We start from the raw sequence: 26177 nt of genomic DNA on the forward strand, positions 1-26177 counted from the left end.
TTGGTCATGCTGTTTGTGAATAGGGGTGAGACCGGAAAGAATGCACAGCACTGAACATCCCCCTGTATCCCAACACTGGTTCACCTTGCCAGAACTGGCCTACAGTGAGAAACCAGCTGCCTTGAGATGCCTGCGGATTCAACAGGGAACTTAAGGCTCTGTTGGTGGTTCCCTTCATACATTGTATGCAGTCCCAGTACGCTGCATAAACAGCCTGTAGGGGAAGATGCTGACTAAGCCCTTTCCACAGTGCACGTGGGTGCTGCTAACTCAGCACAGTGCCTATCTAGCCAACGGCGTAAGAGATTCCTGACAAACCACGTTACCAGTATTACACAAGAATAGATTCTCTTTTGTCTACATAACTGCCTGTATTTGCAAACATGTAAAATTCTTATAAGACACTTATTATAAATATATGCCTCAAATATATATCTGTAGACCTATAGGTTTAAGTTGAAGTTTGATTCCTCATGGAATATAATATATTATTTTTTAAAAATAAAACCAATTACTCTGGCCTTTGGTAAATAAACAATGGCTTATGAAACATCATAACAAAAATATAATTTTTGGAATGAGTTCTTAAAACTTTCATCCTTCAGTTGGCTTTTCTAAAGGCTGCTAATCACTTGGGGACCAAGCGATGTGTTTGTGTTTATAATCATCTAGGTTCAATTACAGTCACAGCATCTAAAAACAAATTATTTTGTAAATATTTGGATATATATTTGAATGAAAATGAGGACATGACCACTCCTAGGTATGGTTGGAAAGAATGTTTTTATTGTAGATATGAGGGAGAGAATAGACAGAGACATCTGGAAGAGTCCATAGCAGGGAGAGAAAGAAGTGGGGGGAAGGGCTGCAAGTGAGAGAGGATAAGAAGAGAGAGAGAAGAACTGACCCAAAGACCAAGAGGCCAAGAGAGTATGCGGCCAAAATGGCTGGAATCAGAAATTGGGGAACAGGAAGGGAAGGTCAGGGGCTGGATAGGTTTAGGGTAGAGGTGGGGTGAGACTTGCTGAGGTAGCCTGGCAGCCAGTGTCTGCTTTGATAGGCTAACCAGCACCTTAGTTTGTCCTGGGTTTCTTTGGGACCTAACAATGTTCATTTGTAGATTCTGATACTTTACAGCTTAAAGAGAAGGTTGTAGGAATCTATCCCCTGTCATCTTGCCTTTAGGGAATTTACGCATTTCATTATCTGTGTCTTCTTAAGTTAAGGTAGTAGAGCAATCACGGGGAAACAGTTGGAAAGAGCCTGGGCTTGCTTACCTCTCTAGTCACAAAGCATTCAATTGGGTACGTCAAAATGACAGTGATACCGTAACAAAACCTTCCGAAGGTCACCAGGTCATCACTTCTGCAGTAATTTTCAAATAAGTCTCCTGGAGAACAAGAAAAATATATTGAATTGTAAGGTTTGGGAGTAACTAACAAATGAGATATTCTTTCGTATAAAAGTGGTGGCCCATACACTTCATCTCATCGAATTAGAGGAACAGATTACCAGGTCTAAGTATACCATACTGCCTCCAGTAGCCCTGCTATTATTCACTGCTATAGTACATGCTCCACTTGAAGGTAGACTCATCATTCTTATTTGTTTTTGGTACGTTTGCCTTAAAGTTGTGCCAGCTTTTGAAAAAATACTTTGTCCATTGTGGGTTGGGTTTTCTTTTTGTATATATATTTAACAGAATCAACTCCCTAAATTCCTGTGCGCTGCCTTTATAAATGGCTTCTGGTCTTTGTTTCTGGCGATTGTATTATTTTAAACAAATGCCTATTAAAATAAACAAATTTCTCTTTGAAATGCTATTTTTAGATGGAGGACAATCCCGCAAGGAAGAGTAGGACCAGGGCCTGTGGGAGGCTGAGTTTCCTGCATGGGAGGTATAGGTCCTGATCATAAGCTCGGCACCACATCGAGGAATTCCGAAGGTAACACCGTCCTTCGTGACATCTGATACACGCAAGTGGAAACGCAAATTTCACTGGTTCAACACTGCAAATAGGACCGGTTCCAGGAAAGGATACTAAGTTTAATGACTTCTAAACCAAGTAACAGATCACATATACCTTAGGCTTGGTTTATTGAGACTCTGTATGTTTGCAGGAGTCTATGAAAAATGCCAGGCTCTGGTCAGCTCACAGCAGACAGCCTTCGGGCCTTGTTACTTCCTGAACATAACATGGTTAAGGCTGGACACCGCAGTTACTTTTTTTCAATTAAACCAATTAGAAAACTGCATGAAAGCCGCATATTTGACGGCACTGTTTCAGAAGAAGAAAATAATCCTCCAAGCTTGTTTGTATTAAAGAGTGAGGCCACAGCCTATTCGTGTGGAAACTTCCCCTTTCCGAGGCACGGCCCTTCCCTCCACCAAGGACACCTGATGTGTGTGACTTTCCTGGTGTCCCTTCTGGGCAGAAAAAGATGACAACACAAAGCAAAAGAAGCAGAGAACAGTTTCAACACTGATTGAAGGTTCAACCCTGTGAGAAACCCATTGCTAACCCCCCCACCCCCAATAACCAGGCTGTGTTTGCTTTGACGTCACAGGGTATCACAATGAGATGCTAGACTTCCCACTGCCTTATTGGCTTGAATTTACCTGATGAACAAGGGAACAAGTAGTTTGCACAAACAAGACCAGGTTGAGCTAAAGAGAAATGAGCTAAGGAAACAATGTTGGCTCATTCCTGTTGGAATCTAAGTGTGTGTCAGGGAATTATAGCTAAGGGGAAAAAAACAGGGGAAAGAACAGTAACATCAAATACCTGTCAGCTCTTTGCTCTATTAAGATGTGTATAAGACACAGAATGTGTGTGTGTTTGTGTATGAGTGTATGCAGTGTCCGCACATAGGTGTGTGGGTATTTGTACCTGTGTACAGGCCTGTGGAGGCCAGTAGAGGACATCAGGTACCTTGCTTCATTATGCTCTGCCTTCTTATCTGTGAGACAGAATCTCTCACTGAAGACAGGCAGTCAGCCAGGAAGCCCAAGTGATCCATATGGCCACACTCAGCTTAAAGAGGCTTTTTTAGAGAGTCCCTTTTGGAGAGTGTTGCTGTATAGCACAGGCTAGACACCCTCCTGCCTTAGCTTCCCATGCACTGTGTTGGGATTAAGGATGTTACTGATCGTGCCCAGCTGTCATAAATACTCAATTACAGCAGGGCAATTATTGTCACTAAAGACACTAGGAAGATATCACTAGTGAAAACAGATATCTATAAACCAAGGTTTCATGCCTGCTGGAGACCTTAAACCATTCAACTTGACAATCTATGTAGCAATTGTAATTGGTCCAAGGCAGTGCTTGAAATAGGTCAGTTCTTATCCAGACTTAACAAGGCCGCTTTGAACTGTACTATCCTGTAACTAATCCATATGTTCCTTCATTGGTATCACATTATCACTAGTTTTTTTTTTTTTAAATCTTTATTCTTTTCTGAGAATTAAATGCTCATAATCACCGCGACCTATGATCTCTGGGTAGGTCCAGGCATCCCAAGCGTCCCACAGTGTCACATGTCACAGAAAACCAAGTCAAGAGGAGCTGGACTCGAAGAGGGTTATTGGAGACTCTATGTGAGTCACAACTGGGGAAGCAGACAGAGAAGGGGGAGATATGTGAACCTGAGCTTCAGGGGACCACGTGCCTTTCTGGCTGTTACCAGCCGGCTGGGGCAAGTTACTTCTCTTTCTGTGGGAACAGGAAGTTGAACTTGTTCTTCCACTTACCTTCAAAGGGCTGTGGGAAGGTCAAGCGAGAGGCTAGACCTGTAAAAGCTGCAGGATCTCTAAAGCACAGCGCCTGGCCGCTTGGCCCACTGTCAGGCTACCCTGAGTATTATTACATCCTAGTGATTGGCTGTAAGGGTCAAAAGTGGTAAAGGCAAGGCTACTTAGTTACCAGGCCCAAGAGCAAGAAGAGAGAAGGCATTTGGAAGTCAGCAAGGGCTGGCTTTATAGGAAAGATGATGTTTGTGATTTAGTCCGGAATGAGACAATTAAGCAGAGATATCCTACAGGCTGGAGATGGAAAAGGAGGTCTGGGTTAGAAGGAGGATAAGGAAATTACCCAGACTGTTTGTCATCAGAAAGACAGGACCCCAATGTCTGGGTGGGATGGGGGATTAGAAAGTCCTTAAGAAGGAAGAAAGAAAAAAAAAATAGCGCCGAAAAGGAAAACCCATCGTAGTACAGGCATTATTTCCTCAGGTGGGAGGCAAGGCAGTTCAGGACAGCTGACTCCGAAAGGTTCCGAAGGACCAGACCAGAACGGTTATCAGCTTCAGCACTGGGAGGCTATTAGTGCCCAGAAGAGGAAAAGCACAGATTGGCAGTGGAGAGGGGAGCCAGAGTTCATGTCTGTAAACAAACAAACCTGTCTGGAAGCAGAGAATCCGTGGTCACGGAACTAAGTCTCAGCGGTTAAGTAGAGAGAAATTGGGGAGCAGAGCATAGAGAGGCAAGAGCGTAGAGGAGAGAGTTGGGGGGAAGGGCCGTGGCGTCGGTTAGACCCCGGGAAAACTGTTCCAGAAATGAGTAGAACACTGGCACGCTGGCGCCAATCCACATGTACACTAAGGTAGGACGTGGTTCACGCTCTCATTTTACCTTGAGTGAAGCCGGTAAAAGTCAAGTACCCACATGTGGCAAAGAGAACACAAATAAACACAGAAACTAAGATGGACGTGTGGATGATCCGGCACCACTTAGCCACTGTGGGCTCTTCGAGAGAACCATAGACTAGGAAGCAGTTATGGTGGCAAATGAACGCTGCAACACAAAGGGGGAAAAAAAAAACGTTACTGGGGCAGCAGCAGGCCTGTGTTTTCAACTCTGAAAAGCGGAGAGGTGCATACTGCCTTAGAATTTCAAGTATCTAAGATGAAAACATGTTGATTTTTGTACCACTGAATAAGACAGAAAGTATGTTTCCTAAGAAGCCTACTAACGAGAACCTACACAGAAGGCTCGCTCACCTGGTTTCTTGGTCACTGTCAACATGAACCAGGCCTGCCCAGCTTCTCTCCCAGTTTTTCCTCTTCCAGATGAACCTTCCTATCTTAAGGAAAATCTGCACGTGACTTTCCTTGGCATCTGGGACAGAGGGCAGCTATAGATATCTAGCCAAATTCTAATCTTTTCTGCAAAGACTTTGAAGAGGTCTGTAATATTTGCTGGACTTCCAAGTTAGAAAGCACCCTAACTGTAATGAATGGCCATCCTGGAAATACTTTTCTTCAGTTAGGAGCAAATTTTAGTCATGAATGAGAACGGCTGGTAATGGACAAGAAAGGTTTGGTGATTTTATATTAGCACAAACTAGATTGTATGCTGCGAATGTGGAACTTAGAAGACCTGGTATAGACATACAGGGAACAGGTACCTCTTCACTGAGCAGATGGAGTCATACTGAGAAAGGGTTTTGTAGCCAGGTACTCACCAAAAGACATTACCCCAATAGCCTGGATGGCATTGGGCTTTGCAAACACCCAAGCATCTTCTGTCTTTGGTCTAGAAGAAAATCAGTTAATTAGATATAGTACTAAACAAGTGTAATAATAAACTTAGTGGAGAATAAGAAATAGTATCCCACATCAAAATTGAATATCTTTCTATGGGAACTTAATAAGGGAGACTGCAGAGATGGCTCAGAGTTTAAAAGTGTTTGTTACTCTTGCAGAGGACCCAGGATTGGTGCCTAGACCTCACTTGGTGGTTCACAGCCATCTGTAACTCCAATTCCTGGGGAATCTAATGCCCTCTTATGAACTTCTTGGGGACCAGACACCTGTGATACACACAGACACAGGCACAGATGTGACACACACACACACACACACACACACACACACACACACACACACCATGCAAGCAATATACCCATACATATAAAATAAATAAATAATATACCAAAAAGAAAAAGAAAGAAATTAATAAGGGGGCTCTCATTCATCTTATTCATCTCATCATTTTCTTGGGGCAGGCACCAGCATTTCCTGAACCCCAATGCTCTGAAATGCCTGTTAGATGCTTGGGAAGACTCTGTGTTTATACATGTAACATACCCACTGACTGTGATTTGGGAAACTGATTTGCTCAGTCAATTTAAGAGCAGAGTTAGTATGGCGTCATCACACAGGATCCCGAGGGAGACGCTAAGTTACCAGCGTCTTATGACTGCTCTTTATTCACCTCTTCAGGTTTGCAGGCTTGATCGAGCTGACAGGAGTGTAAAGGGAGCTGTAGTTCACTGAGGAAGGTAGACGTGAGTTGAGACTGACTGAAGGTGCACTGACTATTTCTGGGCAAACACACTCTTATCTCATTTTTTTTTTTTTTGCAGGTACATTCAAGAATTATCATGTAGGCCAGACATAGTGGTACACACATTTAGCCTTAGCACTCAGAAGGCAGAGGCAAGTGAATCTCTACGAATTCAAGGCCAGGCTAGTTTACAAAGTGAGGTCCAGACCAGCCAGGGTCACACAGTGAGACCCTGTCTCAAGCCAAAACCAAAACCAAAATGAGAATTATTTTCACCTAACATTAAGGTAATCATTATGATCTAGTTTGCTTAGCTTCTTGCTGTATTCCCGCCAAAATCTTTTTGGACATTGGTCTCAGGTTTCTACCTGTTAGTGAACTTCTAAATGGAGTTTTGAGAGTATAGACATTTCAAAAATTATTTTCATTCATTTATTTATTCTGAGATAGAACCTCACGGGTGATCTAGCCAGGCTGGCCTCAAACTCGTGATCCTCCTGGCTCAGCCTTTATAGTTCTGGTGTTCAAAGTGTGGCTTCGGCATGTCCAGTTAGTGGCTCTACACTTTCAAGCAGCTTACACCCCAGTGGAATTAAAATATGTAGCGTCAGCATGGACTGGTCTGCCTAATAAATACTCTTGTCTCCACCTCCAATAATAACACATATCACAGGCTCGAGTCTGTTCTTCTGGCCTCTGCTGTTTGTTGGCTAAGGTATTCCTTTAGCTAAGTTCATTGATCTGCGTTTTATTTCCTTCCTCTGTGAAACGAGAGTAACCACAGTATCTAGTTTCCTGAGTTATTTTACAGATTAAATGAGATAAAACATGTAAATCTTCTGAAAAGGGGTTGCAAGACAGCATATATTCAATATATACAGTCATTAGTTTTACCACTACTACTTATTAATATTTGATTCGTATCCTTTCTTACGTATTCAAAGGTAGATAAAAGTCTACAAGTATCACGTCCTTCTCTAGACAGGTTTGAATGAGACCCAAAAGAGTGCAGGCAGATAGACAAGAAACTCACTAGAGAGCACAAGGGTCCTGGAGGGTTAGAGAAAAAGGGGAGTCCTCAAGATGAAAACTCAGCTTTCATGTTTGCTTCTCATTGTCTGTATAAAGAGGACACAAACGGATTCTGTTTGCTTTGTCAAGGTTTGTGGAATTTTTGCAGTGTATCATCTCTATCATCTCTCTATAAATGAAACGAGCAGCTCTCGGGGGGGAAAAAGAGCCTTACAGAAAAAGGAGGCTTCCCACTGTTCTCTGACCTGCTGGGAATCTCTGCTCTTGGAGTGGGAGCTACTGCCACCTGCTGCCTCCACGGCTTTCTCTCCAGTCAGCCTGGCCAATTCCAGCCTCGATGTGCAAAGTGCACTTAATTAATGTAATATGCCTATAAAATGATTCCCATCGGGCAGTACTAACGGAAGATGGTCTAACTTTTTGCTACGCTCTGAGAGAGTAATGCGCTCCAAATCTGGGAAAAGGAACGAGGTAATGGGGTGTTGTTTTCCAATTGTTTGCAATAAGCTAGGAGTGCGTTCAGAAACAATTAGTTTCATGGGGGTGGGGTGGGAGGGAGAAGAGAAGGAATGGCTATCTCTCCCTGGTATAATTTACGCATCGAGATAAATTTTGATAACCATCCTGGAGGAAAACAAGGGAAGTTATGCTTCTTTTACCTTTAGACTATAAATGTCAAATACAAAAGTATTAATAATGTGTCCAAGCCATGTGTATGATTAAAATATCACCAAAAATGTCTGTCCTAATATTTGCTAGAGTAGTTTCACAGAAACATCTGTTAATCTGTTTACCACATTAATAGATTAGTGTGGGAAAACATATGAATTTGAGCACATACACAAAAGCATATGATTCAGCATTGATTTTTCATAAACATACCAAGCAAGCTGTTAAGAATTTTCTTATCCCAAGGAAGAACATCTACAACAAAACATATGTGTAATAAACATGGATCTTAAAAGGTAGAAATGGTACAACTAAGGGAAGAAACCAGGTATGACTGTTTCATATCCCGTTGTCGGTTCTTACTTAGTTTAAGAAGTCACTGAGAAGATGTCTAATTACAAAAAATGTGTAGCTTATTTGGGCACAACATGATTGTAAACATGGACAATTCAAGGGCTCTTGTGGTCAGCCACTAGAGTTCACAGGGTATTTAACAGAGGGCTGACTATAAATTCAGTTCACACACACACACACACACACACACACACACACCAGTAAAGTTGGTGTAGACAACTGACAGGTTGTAAAGAGGGACTGTAACAACAAAAATCTGATTTTGCAGAGAGTTTAAACATTATGTTATACTTCTATTAAAGATACAAAGAAATGGAGAGATATACCATGTCTACATTTCTGCTCAGGAAGACTCAGTATTATGCACCTGCCAATTCCTCCCAAATTAGTATTGAAACAATAAAGTGTATTGAAAAATGAATTTTGCAAACAGATACTATTGAAATCTGAAGGCAAATATTGATAGATGACAAAATCAATTAAAGGTATAATAAAACACTTGTAAATGATATAATTCATATCAAAAGCTAAGAATATAAATGTCTAACTGGAAAAGGAGATTTGGGATTGATCACGCATAAAATCAATGAAATGATTATTATCTAGTTTAAAGTAAATATTCTGCAAGGCAATAAGAAAAATAAAACATGGTGAACAATGGGTGAATCAATTGGTAGGAAAAAAATCAAGACTGAGGTCATAAGTATTCATTTTAATTTTGTGTGTGTCAGGTACCAGGGAAATGGCCTCCTACATGCTAGGCAAGCACCCTACCACTGAGCTATACCCCTGGATATATTTCACATTTTTTTGAGATAGGACCTTGTTAAGTTTAAATTGGCCAGTCAGCCCTTCAACTCCCTCTATAGCCCAGGCGGTCCTTGAATTTGCCAGCTGTCTGATCCAGCTTTCCTAGTAGCTGGGCTAACAGGTACATCCCACCATGCCAGGTGCTTCAGTTGTTAAGTCCTGAATGTCTGGATATCAAAATGAATGGACAGGTGTGGCCACTGTAACCTGTTACATTAGGTTTCCTTCATTTTAACCTTTCTTATTTGTGGCATCTATCCCAGTCTCCTTGATCTTCTCCAGCTCCTGAATGTGGGGATAACAGGTGTGCACCAGTGTGCCCAGTTTGATGTGATGTTGAAGATCAAACTGCCAGGCGAGCACTCTACCAGCCAACCTACATCCACAGGCTCATCAAATGAAAACAGTGCAGGGGAATTCAAATATATATATATATATATATATATATACTTGCGAAAACAGAGGAAATACCATGGGCATTTTGAAGTTTGGGAAACAGGAAGATAAAAGATTGAAGGATTAATAGATGAAGAAAAGTGAACAAAGAGGTGCTCCTGAGATACCACCTAGTCCACCTAGTCAGCATTGTCTCATAAGGAGGGGGGGGGGAGAAACAGATAATGCTAGAAGAATGACTGAAAATTCCCAGATTTCATAGTAAGCTCAAATATCACGAATATAAACATAACAAATCAAGGTGACTTCAGTAACATCTTGTCTGACCGACATGATACAACCCTTGAAGACTGAGAAGACTGACCGGCACTCATCACATTTGCATGTGATCATTGACAGTGATATGTCAGGCACAGACACTGGAGCACATTTCACAAACAACTGGGACTGCCATTTTATAGAGAGCCACAGTCTTTTTACCTGATCAGCAAACTTACACTTTTACCTTCCGAATTGTTAGAGGCCCTGGACATGTTTCTCATAAGGGAGGTATGTGTGAGTATGAACGTGTGCATTTCGAATTCTCTGCCAGTGTCGAGAAATTCGTTTCCTATGAATTTACCAAATTCAACTACGATTGAATATATAAACAGGAACAGGCCCTCAACACCCGGTTTTCTGCTTTCTGTGAAGGAACGTTTGTAAGGGTTGACTCTCATAAATCTCTACCCGAGGCTTTCATCTAAACGCTAACACTGGTTCTTACTTTTCCCCCCTTTAATCTTTGGATCATAGTTAGTGTAACAGAAACTAGAAACTGACAGGTAAAGAAATTCAGCAAGTAGAAAATTTATTATGTTTTTCATCTGCATAAAACTCTACTTATGTATGGGGTACCATGTGATTTTTGTAATACATATATATTTACAAGGTAATTTTAAAATCAGGACAAACACACACACACACACACGTTCTTTTTTAAAAATATTTAAAATACCTTCTCCTAGCTTTTTAACTATTAACTGTACATTTTCATCTGTAATCTTTCTACTGTACATAAAACAGAACTTATTTCTGTTACTTAATTGTGTCTCTGGATACCCCATCCTCAGCCTCTAGTGACAACCATTCAACTCTTTAACTTCTAGGAGAACAACTTCATTTGCTTTGGGGGGACAGGGCCTCACCGTGCGGGGTTAGCTGGGATTCCTACAGACCTGCCTATTTCTGCCTCCCACGTGTTAGGAGAGCAGGCATGCACCACCAAGCCCTGCCTGAGATCAACTTTTAAAGTATTTCACCAGTGAGTGAGATCACGTGGTACTTGTCTTTCTGTTTGTGGCTTATTTTACACTTGCAGTTTCATGTTGTGGCAAATGACACCATTGTAGTTTTTTTTTATGTAGTAGAATCGGATTATGTTGTATGTGTTTGTCATCTTTTCCTTATTCATCAGTGGCTGGACACTTAGATTGCTTCTACATCTTCATTATTATAAAAAAGGTTGCAATAAGTCATTAGGTAATTTTTGAGAAAGAATTACCTATTCATCTGTGATGACAATCCTTGGCTGTCAATTTGTCTAATCTGGAATTAGCTAAACCCCTCAAATGGGGCACACCTGTGAGGGATTTTTTTTGCTTGATTGAAAGTGGGGGGATCTACTTCTAATCTGGATCTTGGAGGTGGGAGGACACACCTTTAATCCAGATCTTTCGAGATGGGAATACCGACTCTAGTCTGGACCACATCTTCTGCCAGAAGTCTATATAAGGGGGACACGGAAAAGGGATGTTTTGGCTCTTTACCTACTTTTCCCCTTTCTAGCAAGTCTGTTCCTCCATATCTTTGGGATATTATATATACTGAAGACCAGCTGAGACATCCAGCTTCATGGACTGAGTAAGTACTGGATTCTTGGAACGTGCATTCATAGGCAGCCATTATTGGATTAGCTGGACCACAGCCTGTAAGTCATTCTAATGTATCATATCATCTCTCTCTCTCTCTCTCTCTCTCTCTCTCTCTCTCTCTCTCTTTCTCTATCTATCTCTCTGTCCGTCTGTCTGAACACACACACACACACCCTTAAAGATAACTATCGAATTAAACCAGAGTAGATGGACCACATGGATTTTCTTTCTGTCCTGAGATCCCACTTTTGTGAGGGAGAGGATGGTGGCAGGAGAGACATCAGTGGAGAAGAAGGAACAGTGGATGTTTCTGTCAGAACTATTCAGAGCCATATAGAGGGTGCTGATCATGACAAAGAGAGTAGTTGGCTTCATGCCAGCCCACAGTGTGTGAGTGTTGAGGCTCAGACAGCATAAGGAAGAGGTGAAGGGGAGTCCTAGAGTGGGGGGTGGAGGTGCAGGGGCAAACTGAGAGGCAGTCTGTCTAGAAGGCACAGCAGCACAGGGCTTCCTGTCAGGCTGATCCATGATCTTATCTAAACCTTTCGAAGGGGCTTAACAAAAGGGATCAAGTCTAAAAGTCAAACAGGGTAAACCTGTTAAAAGAAAACCCAAGGCAGGAATTGAGCTTGGGAGAGGAAGGACTGGGTGGAGGAGAAGGGGGTTGGGAGGAAAGGTAAAAAGTACTTAATTTTAAAGTAGTATTTGTAGTCTAAGAACTACAATATGTGGAGAGTAAGAAGATAATTTAGGGCCCAGCCCACAGCAGTTTGCAGCCTTAGCACGGACAGCACTTCAAAAAGAAAGGTTGCATCCTTTACCTAAAAAATCTGAACAGATGTTAATTTATATAGTTTTTGTTTAGTCTTTTTGGTGGGGAGTGTGCTGGGGATGGAAATCAGAGATTCCTTATGCATGCTACTCATAAAGCTGTACATAGCTGTATATGCTTTTTAAGAAAACATCTATTTTTAATCGTTTTTATGTGTATGTATGTCTGTGGGAGTATATGCCATGTGTGGACATGCCTGTAGAGGTCAGAAGAAGACATCAGATCCTCAGGATCTGAAGTTACAGCTGGTTGTGAGCTGCTGGGTGTGGGCAATGGTTTGGATTCTTGGATTCAGTCTCCTTATCTTGATTGGAAACTTCAATGTGTTATCTTCCTAACAGCTGAGGGATCAGCAATGAGGTCCTGTCAATTAAACCTGTCTTCACAGAGTGAGGAAAGCAAGCTTCAGGCTGGACATGATATCTCCCCTGAAATCTCCGCGGTGTCTCCCCTGAAATCTCAGCCCTCAAGAGGCAAAGGAAAGAGGGTGCCTGTAAGTTTGGGGCTAACCTGGTCTACAGAGTGCATTTCAGGCCAACCTGGGCTATAAACTGAGTCCCTTCTCAAATAAATAACAACAAAACAACAACCAAGCTTCAGAGTATCGCTCCTGGGTCTTACGACACTGCACCTTTAGGTCAGGAGGCTTGGAACATTTGTGCCTTGTGATTGCAGAGGAGGCTTCCAAATAATCCAGCGTGGGCAGAGCCTGACTTTTGTTGGGCGCTTTATGAATTAACTGCTTCAACCAGACACAGCTGAGAGTAAAATGCTCTGGACACCCTCAGGCACAGCGCATGTTTCCTGTTTTCTGTCAAGCTCCGAAGGACCGGCAGACCTGACCGCGTCCCCCAGCTCAGCCTCCCCTGGCTCCTCAGCCACTGTGTTGTCCCCGCTCATTTGTGTCTGGCCCTGTGCTACAGATCTGTGTTTGACAGAGCTGCCTGGGAAAATCCTTCCTCGTGACTACTCTCAGTGTCAAAAAGGATTCACTTATTTTAACGACCATTTTCAAAAGTCGATTTAAATATTCAGAAAACTTAATGCTGATTCTTTTTGGCCAAAATATAGTTTTGATCTTACAAAAAAAAACCAAAAAAACAAAAAACAAAACAAAACAACAACAACAAAAACCACAATCCCCAAGAAAAACCCTGTAATCATGAACACAGTTTGCCACTGGAGATATCAATGTTCTTTGATTCTTATTATCATCTATTTTATTATTTCCCTGCCAACTCTTCACAAAGTGTTGGTGGTGGTTGGTTTGGCACAGACAGGGAGGTATGGGAGGGAGCAGAGTAGAATTTTACTTTTAAAAATATTTATTATTATTATCACTGTTGTTATTAGTGTATATGTTCTTGTGTATGCATTTGTAGGGGAATGCAATTATGGGAGCGTTGTAAGAATGTGTGCCTGTGAAGGTCAGAGCCAACACTAGTGTTTTCCTCGATCACTTCTCTACTTTGTCATCTGAGATGGGTTTGTTCGAGGAACCTGGCAATCACTGATTGGCTTAGACTTAGTTGGTCAACAAGCCCAGACATCTTTCTGCCTCCAACTTCCTAGCCCTAGGATCACAGGCATACACTGATGATTGGCTGTTCATAGAGGTGCTGGGGATTCGAACTCAGGCCCCCACCATGCTTGTGCTACAGTCACATTGCTGACTGAATCATCTCCCTGTCCCCTAATTTTTATAATATTATGAATATCAGTTATAATTATGAGTGTTATTTGATATTCTGAGGTTTAGATGCCCAACTCTGCCCTCAATAAACGTGAATCGACCCACAAAGGGGGACTGGGTACCACCTACCTTTGCAGCCTCACAACTGACACAATAGGCATTTAATGCATTGATTGACAGTAGACTCTTCTATTTCTCCCATTGGTAGTGAATTCTGGGCATCCTGTGAATCTACTTGTTTAAGCTGAAAACCTTTATGTCAACCTTCACCCTCAGTGACTCCTGCTCCCTTAGAACCTTCACGGTGACACCAAGTCTATCAGTTGAAAGGCTCCTCTCCCTCTTTATGTCTGCCAGCCATGTCCATACACTGTAACCAGTTGTCCTGTGCCTAGACCCTTGCCAAAGACAGTCTTTTCCCAAGCTTTTCCGTTCCCCATTGCCCTCACCTTTGGCTCTAAGAAAAGCCCAGATTAGAATGGAAAATTTTATCTGACCACTCTTCTGCTTCACAACTGTCAACATCCAGCAGCTGAAGAAGAAGCCAAGATTTTTGCAGCAAAGTGTTCCCTTCATCTTGGTTTCTGCCAAACCATCTGTGCCGATTTCCTCACGTGCCCTGGATGGGCTTTCAGCCGAGAATCACCCAAACTCTAGTTATGTCTTTAACACAATATCTAAGTGGTGGGAGGTGGGGGGAGGCATAGGAAAATGGGGGTCAGTGGTTGCCATGAGCTGGGTGATCACTGGCTTTGGAAGTCACCCTAGGAAACTTTGCCTTGCTCGTAAATACTTTTCCCGCGAAACTTCCATTGCCTTGAGACGATTCTTACTCTCTTGTTCAGTCAATCCGCAGGATGAACCGACTAAAGCAGGTAGGCACACGGATTCACCGAGCTGTTGAGCTATTATCTGGCAATTCCATCCTGAGCCCCAGGTTTGTGTTGCGCGCTCTGCTGAGAGATGAGCACACAGCAGGAAAGAGCAAACGTGACCTCTGTTCTTGTCCTGCTTGCGGTGCGATGAAAGACATAAAGTATCCATGCAAGAAGATGCCTAAGCGATGAATAAAGACAGTTCAACAAGGAACATCACCATTTTACTTCTAAGTGGAGAACCCTTCTCATTTCCTATAGCTCCCACGTGTTCCTCTGTGTATCGTTAGGCTGTACTTTCAAGAATGAATATACAGCTTCTACCCAAGGACCACACAAACGATGCCCTAAATGCCTTTAAGAGTTTCTGGAAGCTGGATGTGGTGGCCCAAGCCTTTAATCCCAGCATTTGGGAGACAGAGGCAGGAGATTCTGTGAGTTTGAGGTCAGCCTGATCTAGGACAGACAGACAACGTAGTGAGGCCCCCGCCTCATCTCCCCCCTCCAATAAAGAGTTCACAGAGCACTTTTAGATTCATCTTTTGACTCGAGCTATGATTTGAAGAATAATTCCTATGCTTACAACAAACTAAAGCAGTTTTGCTCTCTTTTCTCTCTCCGGCCAGTTTTCCCATACTGCTTCACTCTATTTACACCCCTTCTCAAATAAGAACGGGAGGAGAGAGAGGGAAAGGAGGGTTTTCCAGATTCTTTGTTTCCTACTGAAATAATTTACTGAACATTGTTATGCCATATGCCTTTTAAGTATATAAATGTCATAAAAACAATTTCCTAGAAACATTGTGTTTTTCTTTAATTTTTAAAATTATCATTAAACAATGTCCCCAGGCTCCAATAGGAGGATTTTTTTCCATGAGGACATTTGTCATTTATTTATATCTTAAATGCTTTTGTAAGTGTGTTCTACCCATACCATTAATAATACAGAATATTACCCTGTATTCTAAATGGGTTCTGTCATTTTCAGGGCTCAGTGGCTCTTCCACACTCCCAGTCATAACTGCTTTGTTGTCTTTTGGGGCCACTCATTTTCCTATTCACTCTGGATGCAGTGACCCTATTCTTAGCTCCAACGGTAGGCACCCATGACCTGATCTCAGCTCAGCAACTCAACACAGATCCTGGGGTAGGAATCCTTACAGATCCTCATCAGAGCCAACTGGCAATAATCCTTGCAGTGGACTGCAGTCCCCTGAAAGAGAAAACTCTCTTTCTCTAGACTCGGGCCTGAACAGATATAAGTTGAGCCTGCTGCTGTTATTCTGTGACAGCGAGAAGGCACTTCAGAACCTGGAGCTCAAACAAGAAGCAGAACAAAGAGATGGATGAAAAGAAAAGCCACACCTGCCTTCATTAAGTGAGCCACACCCATAACCACATCCAACAACTGACCCCGAATCTTATAGTTGGGTGAATAAATTGTCTTTTACTTCAGTCAGATTACAGTTTGATGATTGTCATTTACAACAAGAACCGCAACAATTCATGTGTCGTAAAAAACAAAAAAATAGTCAGCGATTGACACCCATCAAATCTAATCATTCTCTTCCTCAAATATGTACTTTTACATATTTTACCCATTTTTTCCTGACTCTCTCTTGAATCCTTTCTAGGTCATTAAATTGTATAATTTTAGGCACAGGATGGACAGAATAACTAAATTAATGCTGGGTTCTAGGGTACAGTTTGTGTATTTAAGTGTTTATATAAATCTTAGGTGTGTATATACTATAGTTATGTTTAGAATGCTAAGTTATTGATTAAAATGTTAAAACAGAGATGTCATATGAAGGAAAATAGTTTCAAGTTTGATTTCATGTTATAATTTCCACACTGATTGTAAGATATGAATATTAATGACATACCTAAGTAAAGATTTTTTTTTTTAAAATAATGCCTCCCATTTAAGTTAGAAAAAAAAACAAGTGTGTTACTGCATTTTTATACTTGTGCGCTCTCTGGAAAACAATTAAATTGCCTTGCTACCCCAGTTTTTATAAAGCAAAGACCTAGAAAATGCAATAAAACTGAACATAATTTCCAAGAAGAACTGAGCGTCGTGAGGTTGTGGCTATTTGAAATCATATCAGAAAACAGAATTTATGGCCCTATGAGTTATGGAAAAGGAAATTGAATTGTGTTTTATTTTTAAACACAACCACTAAAAAGGTGTTTCCATGGTAACGAGGTCACTACTCGCAGCCGTTGCAGACCTGCCTGTCTTCTGATAGTGGGTTTAAAGATCTTTTTTCAAATACCATTTTAGAAGACCTAGGGAAGAGAAATGCACAGCTTTTCTGATCACTCCTCTGAACTGGAAATGAAAAAAAGCACACATGTTGTATTGGATCTCTCATGTTTTATGGATGATGAGCATCCATGCCCGCTTTATTTTCAGAAAGAAGCCTGCTTGGCCAGCTTCTGTGCCAACCTCTACACAGATCTCATTAGCCTGATTGTAAGCAGGGCGAGCAGAAGTGGTTTGCAGAACGAGTCAAACAGAAATAAGGGGTGGCACCGTACGAGAGGACATACTCCCTAGACATCTAAATATTGGAAGAGTTGAATAAATATTCCCCCGTTCTTGTAAAGACTCGGTCTCAGATAAAATATTATATCACCAGTAGAGGAGATTAAGACTACATTTTTGTTTGGGACCAAAGCAAACAAATGGTTCTTTAAGCTCTGTGACTATGACATCAGCTCGTTTAGCCTGACAGGAGGAGCGCATCCCTTCCGCTTTTCCCTCATAGTTATCCTCAGAGTGTTATTTTCCCCACTACACTGGAAGATCCTTGGGAGCAAAGGCATTTCATTTCTTTTTGTATTCATAATGCTCTATCACATGACACTTCCTATATTTAAAAAAAAAAACCCTGAGAAACATAAATGAAGGATTATCATCAACCACAGAGCACCACGTAGAAACATAAATCTCTGGTTTCATTTCGGGAATGAAGTACAGCCTGGGAATGCTTCTGGCCAGTCTCTGGGCCAGAGGCTCTGTCTTGCTCCTTGCTCATGGTCCCTTTCACTGTTTCATAAGAAGTCCAGTCGCCTCGCCCCTAGACAGATGGGGCAGAAGCTCTGTGGGTGGGGCCCTTGCAGCCCAGTCTTTCTAGCTAGTCAGGGAGTATACTGTGCAGTCTTAAAGGGGATCAGGGTTTGCCCGTTCTGGATCGTAACTGAGGTCTGATTCATTGACTTCTCAAGTTTCCTAATTTTCTCTCTATCTTTCCCCTCCTTGATATCACCTCATTGTGTTATATATACCCAGCGTGCAAAATCTCTTATTATAAACGGCTACTTAGAAGCATTTTTCATTATAAAGTTTTCTGTCATTATAGTTAAGTCACCAGTTTGTCTAATTTATTACTTATTGTATTATTTATTACATGGATTATCCTTTTGTTTCTGTAACTCAGTTTTTCAAAAGCCAAGATGGAATTTAGTATCTGCGCAATAAATACTGAATAAAAAGCAGCAGAATGGCTATACACCTCTGTGTTTCTGTGTGCACATTTCCTGAGCCCAAAACGCCTTTTACCCTCTTATCTATCTAAAAAAGTTCCAGCCCATCTTTCATGATATCAAGATCATACATGGTTTTCTCTTTAAGGAAGCTCTCCTAGATCCAAGCAGGTCGTGAAGCCCTGGTTTGGGCAATGCCTTTGCACCCTCTCACTTTTCTCCATCACATTTACCACACTATATTGAACTTATTTTTCTTCTGTTTTCAAATCATCCAACTGATGGACAATTTGCGGTAGACACTCATCCACACAATATATTGCTCTTCTCTTCCAGGACACGACAAAATCACCAGAAACAATAGGTGCTTGCTGAAAGAAGGGATAGATGGCCACACTGAAGGGAATCAAACCCAATTCATTTCAAAGCTGCTCAGGCTAGGTAAGGACTGGATTAATGAACCTTTCTTCCTGTCCCTCCCTCCCTCCCTTCCTCCTTCCCTCCATCCCTCCCTCTCTCCTTCCCTTCCTCCCTTCCTTCCTTTCTCATTGATTTGTTTATCATACTAATTGATGAGGGGAGGGGCTTGTGTTCTAGCTAGGCTCTCTTCCAAGGGGGCTACAAGCAGCTAGCTTCCCCAGCTATCTGCCCCAATCCTTATGGTAAAGTCCTGCTATTTCCGGTGTGATGGTGTCTAAAAGGAAGACCTTAGGGAGGCAATAAGGGTCAGATGAGAGGAGGTGGGCAGCAACCACAGAGCCCACTGCCATTGTGAGGACCTGTAGCAAGGGAACCAGGGGCTCTACTAAGATCAAAGCCTGTTGGCACCCTGCTTGTAGACTTCCTAGCTACTTGAGTCACAGTTTTTTTACTTTTCTTTCAGGCAAGCTAAGAAGATTTTCGTGAGTGTATACACTAGAGAAAGTGACTTTACAGAGCAATAATTAATCAAAAGGGAAACAAACTGTATTGTGCTCATGCTACCGATCAGATCTATCCACCAGGTTTCCCTCCGCCTTCTTTCTTAGAGACCATTCAAAGAAGATGCAGCATTTCTTGCATGTCTTCATTAAGACATGACTTAAATTAATTTTTTTTATTATTAAGTACATTTTAGGTCCCCTGATGCATTTACTGACTGTAAATCTTTCACTGATTTTTTTCCTAATACTCACTATATGGTGTTTCTCATTGCTATGTGTAAATAACCTCTTTCTTTCTTCCTTATTTTCTATTTTGAGACTGAGCCTCCTGTATCTCAGCATGACCTTGACATTGCTACATAGCTGAAAATGACTTTGAACTCTTGATCTGCTGCCGCCTCTTCTGGGGCCCTGGGATTATAGGCAAGAGCCACCATGTCTGGCTATATTTTTATTTGTGTATTTTTCTTATGTTCCTGCATATGCTATATTTCAGCAAATGCTGATGTAAAAGTCAAAAATACAACAACACTTACATGTTTGGCCCCAAGGAAACTGCTCTTGTCATTATGATTCCAAGGATTATAGTCGTTAAAACTGTGGAAATGAAAGAGATCTGTAAAAAAGAAACGTGAAGACATCGTCAGTATAAGATGCAGACAATTTGTTTAAAATCGTACATCATCTTTATTAATTGGGTAAACGTATTCATAGACTGTTTCTATCAGGCTCCCTAAGTGGCTTATAACCTTATAGATTAGTAGAGACGCCGGTTGGGTGGGTACGTAACTACTTAACAGGTTATAATCATCCCTGAGACCCAAACAGAGGATCGAGGGTCCACTGTGGTTTTACAACAAAGTTTGAAGCCCTCTCAGTGACTTCCTGCACAGGATACAAAGTGAGCGCTTTTAATTTATGAACGTTAAAATGAAAATATCTTTTTTTTTTTAAATTTCAGGCCTCATTTTAGTACTGACTCAAGCTGCTTTCTATCTACTGTTGATTTTTCCATTTTTATTTCCCCCTTTTCCTTTCAACATACCATGCATACATTCATCTCAATTCTCTTTTCTCATGTCTGCCTTTCCCTCTCTGCTCTCCAGCTCCGTTGGTCTATTTTCCCCATGTGGTTTGCCCTTTGCTCTGTGTTTCTGGGTCTGTTCTTTGTCTTCCTCTCAGCACTGTGCCTGTCTCATCCGGCTAACACACGGGTCGCCGTGCGTGCGCATGTACTGTGGACACCCATTACATTAGGTTTGTGAATCGATTCTCCATTTAAAATGGATAACCACATCTGAGATGATTTCTAGGATAGATTAAAACAAAAAGGTCTCAGATTGCTTTTATTTCAGATGATTACCATTAACATTGGGTTCTAGGTTTTTGATGTTTAATTTGAAATAAATGCCTATGATGAGTTCCCTGGTCGTGTGAGGAACAGAAAGAAAAAATAGCCAATGGAAGTTGACACAGCTGGAAGGTGACAGGTGACATTCAAATGCAAGCAGCCTACTCCATAGAGAGCCTGCCCTGTGCTTTGTTAATAGAAATTTACACTTCAAGAGATGTGTAGGGAATTTACATGTTAAGGATCACCATTTTTTTCATGAATGTTTTGCTTTCCACTTTCAGAAGATAACATTTGTGCATCTATATTGAACATTTACATATCTATATTAAATATATATTTATATATCTATTTTTCACTTGTAAAGTGAAAAAAATGCTCAATCATTCAGATACCTGACACAAAAAACCGCTTTTGATGCAATTTTCTTCTTTTCTTTTTTCTTTCCTTTTCTCTATCTTTCTTCCTTCCTTCCTTCCTCCTCTCTCTCTCTCTCTCTCTCTCTCTCTCTCTTTTCCTTCCTTCCTTCCTTCCTTCCTTCCTTCCTTCCTTCCTTCCTTCCTTCCTTCCTTCCTTTCTTTGACAAGGTCTCACTATGTAGCCCTGGCTGGCCAGGAATTATGTACAGATCAGGTTGGCTTCAACTCATAGCGATCTGTCTGCCTCTTCCTCCAGCTCCTGAATATTACAGCCGTGCACCGCCATGTGCAGCCTCCCTTTTGGCCCTTGCTTGTCTCTAAATGGCTGCTAAAGACGGAAGGCCTGGTGGTGAGAACACTCCCACATGCTGGCTCCGTGTCCAGCTCTGCCTGGAAGAAGGGAACTCATCACTGGATGCCTTGTGTCAAACATCAAAGGCAGGAGCAGAATGGAGTTGATGGTTGCAGAGTTCAAAGTAGACCGTAGGAGTGTCACATGATTAACCCTTTCAGAAAAAGTCTGATCAGAATATTTGATCATGTAGACATAGTACCAATTATATTTTGAGTAAAATAAAAACATTCCTTGGCAGTAAGAGAATAAAATACAAGCAGATAAAGGATAATATTTGTAAATAAGCTTAGTGGTGAGTCAAATAATTATTTAGTTAATTTGATTAGAAAGACTTTAGTCCCATTGGCAAAATTCTCAGCAACCGATCAATCAAAAACTTGGTATTTAAATTCACTGAATGGGTAGCCTGATAGTTTTGGCATATGTCTTTAATCCAACCCTCGGGAGGCAAAGACAGGTAGGTGTCTCCGCCTGGTCTACAGAGCTATTTTTAGGATAGCCAGGAAATAAAGAAAGCCTGTCTCAAAAAAACATAACAACAAAAAATTCACGGAGTGGAAACACATATAATAGACATTGTAGTTTGCAAATAAAAGCATTTTGATCATTTAAGTGGTTCATCCTTTATATAATTTTATTTACTTTTCATTTTAATGAATACAGAAATCATAAAATTTATATAGATTCAGGGTCCCACATTTTTGTCACATGCATTTATTGTACAATAAATAAATAAGATTAAACATTTATCTCTTCCAACACTTCTTCCTTTGTCATACTTAGTTTAATCCAATTGTTTAAAGTACCTACAGAAAAGGTGGAACAGTTTTCTAACAAAGTAGACTGCTTTAAATACAGTTTTCTGTATTTTCTAAATTGAAAATCTATTTTCCGATATCAGATTATCTCCTTTAGAAATGGAAAAAGGAAGAACATATTTTATTCACATTTAACAAGTAAGTTTCCCCAAATAAGCTATTCTTAGTTTGCTAAGCATAACTGTGATGGTGGCTGAATAGACTGTAGGTGCGCAAAATTAAGGGCTATTTAAAATATGTAAAAATGGGGCGGGAGAGATGGCTCCGCGGCTAAGAGCACTGGCTGCTCCTACAGAGGACCTGAATGGGATTCCTAGCACCTATAGCAGCTCCCAACCTTCTGTAACTCCAGTTTCAGGGGATCTTCCAGCTCCTGCAAGTACATGTGCACATACATACATGCAAGCACAACACTCATGTACATAGAAATAGAAACAAGTAAAGCTTTAAAATGTAGAAATTACCTTTCCTAGCTTTGCTATATCTCGGTACAACGACAGAGGCAGAGTAAATGTAGCCGTTGAAACCACAATAATGAAGTGTCGGCCAATCAACACACTTCCAGGATCAACTGAAATATAGTAAATATTGTTTAGTGTTTATACACATAAATAGCACATTGTGCGGCACATTAACTACCCAAACATTTCATTATAAAGAATGACGTAAAAAACTTAAGTCATATATGAAGATGATTTTGAGTTAATAAACAAAAAAAATCATGTTAAAACAGAAATATACCACAAAAATATAATACAAAATAACCCAAGAATGAACTTATGCTTCCTATGATGTCATAGGATTTTACATTCCTATGAATAGCATCTTTAAAAATTATTAATTTATTTAATTTTCATAGCTGTTTTACTGTATGTTTATCTGTTCATCACTTGAATGCTTGATGCCCCTGAAGGCCAGAGGAGGGTATCAAATTCCCTAGAAATGGTTACAGATGGCTGTGAGCTACTACGTAGGTTCTAGGAACTGAACCCTGGTCCTCTGCAAGAGCAGACCGTACTCTAAACAATGAGCCGCTTCGCTAGCCCCAATCCCCTTCTTGTCAGTTCCCCCACTCCTAAACTACAAGCAAACATGCCCATCCTTTCTGAATTACTCTCACAGCCAAGTCATGGTGATAGGCTCAACAGGAAGTGGGCTTGTGACACGTGCTGAGAATGTAACTTGAGGATATTCACGGCAGCTGTCACACAATTGGCCCACAATGGAAACAACACAAACGTGCCCTGACTGATGGCCACACTAGTGCATCTGTGTTTCCATAGCACGGAATGCTCCTAACCACAGAAACATAACCAGACAGACTCCTCATGGAGTCATGGGGGTAACAAATCCCTGCCACATACAACCTGCTGAGTGCAAGAAGTCAGAATCAGAAAGGTGCATGGTTTGTTTGTTTGTTTGTTTTGTTTTGATGGGATTTACATGCTATTCTGAAAAAAAAGTGAATCAAATGGTAATGCATTGAAAATGACAACTTTTTTTGAGACAGGGTTTCTCTGGCTGTCCTGGAACGTGCTCTATAGACCAGGCTGGTCTGGAACTCAGAGGTCCATCTGCCTCTACATCTAGGGTGTTGGGATTACTGAAGACTTGTACTACCACGCCTGGAGATAAACAGCAACTTCTAAAAACTGGTCAAAAACTAATTTCAGTCTGTCATCTTGGATGGAGGTGAGCCCTCGGAACTGCAAGGTCGGTGAGGAAGTTCCGCAGTCAGATGTTTTGTTTGTAAATTATGAATTACATCATACCTATGAAAAGTAAGCTTATTTCAACTCGCCACACTCCTTATGTTTACCTACCTCCAGGGATTCTTTGAAAGACTTTGCTCAAAGTATCTCCGGTTATGATGTTGTAACTTATCATCGCTGAAAGCACAAAGACAGGAAGGGTCGTTAATAAGCCTGCACGTATTTTTCTCTTGCATATTCTGAACGCTGGAAGTTACGACTTTCTAAATACTGACATAGTCTTAGCATGCATTGCATATAATTTCTAGTACGCCCGGGTTAAGGATAACATGAAAGATTTATGCCAAAGTGTTAACTTGAGCTTCAGGAAAATTTTCACGATACAAATTGGTTCCTTCCAAAATGCTCTCGAACGTTGGGATTTCACACTCCTTTGAAATGTGGTTTATTTTGTTGTGGAGGGTTGGTTTCCAAACACCTTTTTTGGAGGAGACATGTGCTACTTACACTGAAGAACCAATGACAACAGTAAAATTTGAAGACACATTCACTCTCTCTCTCTCTCTCTCTCTCTCTCTCTCTCACACACACACACACATATAAAGCCTTCAATTGAAAATGCAAGGCTTTCAAATGAAGTATATTTTTCTAGATTTCTGTGGGAACACATAGACTTACTTCAACTGTAGCTTCTTTAATTCTAATAAAAATATGAAATCAACATTGTTTGAAATTCTCAAAGAATTAATAAGATGTAAGTGAAGTCTTTGGTTGTTAATTTATATGAACATTTTATCTGTTTAAGAAATAGGTGACATTTTCACTATTGTGGTACAAATATTGTGGTACATGACTTCCCTCAAATCATTTGATTTTCAAAAAACAAAAATCATCTGTATTGAGCCTTAAGAGAGACTTGTCAGTTTTCTCAGTCACATTCAATCCCAAACCATTGTGTATGTCTGTGTGTGTATATATATGTGCGTGTAAGTGTATGTATTTGTATATATGTGTGTGCATGTGTATTGTGTGTATAAATGTGTGTATGCCTGTGCATGTGTGTATATATATTGTGTATATGTATGTGTATTATGCACGTGTGTGTGTGAGTGTATGATATTTGTATGTGTATAGATGCTGTATATTCATATACATATCAGAGAGAGCGATGGGATAGAGAGAGCATACAGCAGGTAAGGAAAACTAAAACATCAACCAAATCTCCATTTTATTTTAGGAAAAAAAACTTATAGAATAGGTAAAATGCACTAGAAAATAAGAAACAAAATTGTTAAGGATGCATTAACGATGCAACTTAGTTTGGAAAACACTTTAACTACTAGTTGTCTTTGATGGCTCTCAAATGCCTATTAAAGCTCCTGTCATTCAGAAAGGACCATGTGGGTACCAGCTATGGTAGCATCTGTCTTCACGGCCACCTTACCTATGAAAGGATACATAAACTGTAGGGCAGAGAGCAGCAGGTATCCTGGGAAGCCGAAGGTCTTATTAACCAAAGACTGGTAGGAGTCTGTTCCAGAGAGGGCTCCTCCTTTTATCAATAAAATGAGGGAAAAGTCTGTAGCAAAACAAAACAAAACACAACTCATCTGAAACAAAGGGTCGGCATGTTTTGACTGTTGTCTTTGAGAAGAGATTCATTTTGAAATCAAGGTTTCATGTGGCCAGGGCTGGCTTCAAGTTTGTTCTGTATTCAAGGCTGACTCTGAACTCCTTCGCACCCTGCCTCAACCTCCCGAGCGCTGAGATGATAGGCAAGCGCCACCATACTAAGGTGTGGGAACTCCATCCAAGAATGGAGCCCTCGGAAGGGGATTGTGAGTGCATGTAAGAAAACAAAACAAGGGTCTTGTGACTTCAGCTTCTTTGAAACCATGGGTTTTCTCTTTGAATGCATTTTCCTGGCCCTCCCAGGTCTAGTGGGTAGGAGGGAGTTTGCTTCAGATTATTGATTACAACTGGCTACTGTTAAACGCTTAAATGCCTCTGTGGAAAAACATGTTTTCTACATGCGCAGCCTGTCCTTGTGATTCTATGCAGCCTGACCTCATGAGAACGTCACTCATTCACCCTTTCTTAACCCTCGGAGTATACACTGCTCTGAATAAAGTTTGCTATTGCATGGGACTTTAGCTCCCCTCATTTCTTGGCTCCATCTCCCAGGTTCCACTGCCTCTAGTGTGGTGACACTGGGTTTCCCATGGTGCCGAAGAAGCTGGGGAT

General features: G+C 41.0%; 1 protein-coding gene and 1 long non-coding RNA gene across 2 annotated transcripts in view; one reads left to right on the forward strand and one right to left on the reverse strand.

Annotated features, from left to right (window-relative positions):
* Slc38a11 (solute carrier family 38 member 11) overlaps positions 1–26177 on the reverse strand; it is a 40882-nt gene that overhangs the window by 10281 nt on the left and 4424 nt on the right. The window contains exons 4-10 of the mRNA XM_048426165.3: positions 25378–25512; positions 24045–24110; positions 22686–22792; positions 19815–19894; positions 5466–5536; positions 4634–4795; positions 1278–1390 (exon numbers count right to left, since the gene is read on the reverse strand). Coding sequence (XP_048282122.3) covers positions 1278–1390; positions 4634–4795; positions 5466–5536; positions 19815–19894; positions 22686–22792; positions 24045–24110; positions 25378–25512 — 734 coding nt within the window. The remainder of the gene's footprint in view (positions 1–1277; positions 1391–4633; positions 4796–5465; positions 5537–19814; positions 19895–22685; positions 22793–24044; positions 24111–25377; positions 25513–26177) is intronic.
* LOC146890422 (uncharacterized) lies at positions 11370–22226 on the forward strand. The gene is made up of 4 exons (XR_014998831.2): positions 11370–11452; positions 12637–12788; positions 18692–18796; positions 21305–22226. It is a non-coding gene; the product is annotated as an uncharacterized LOC146890422 (long non-coding RNA).

The sequence above is a fragment of the Myodes glareolus genome, chromosome 21 (genome assembly GCF_982192425.1).
Source record: "Myodes glareolus chromosome 21, mMyoGla1.1, whole genome shotgun sequence".
NCBI classification, from domain to species: Eukaryota; Metazoa; Chordata; class Mammalia; order Rodentia; family Cricetidae; genus Myodes; species Myodes glareolus.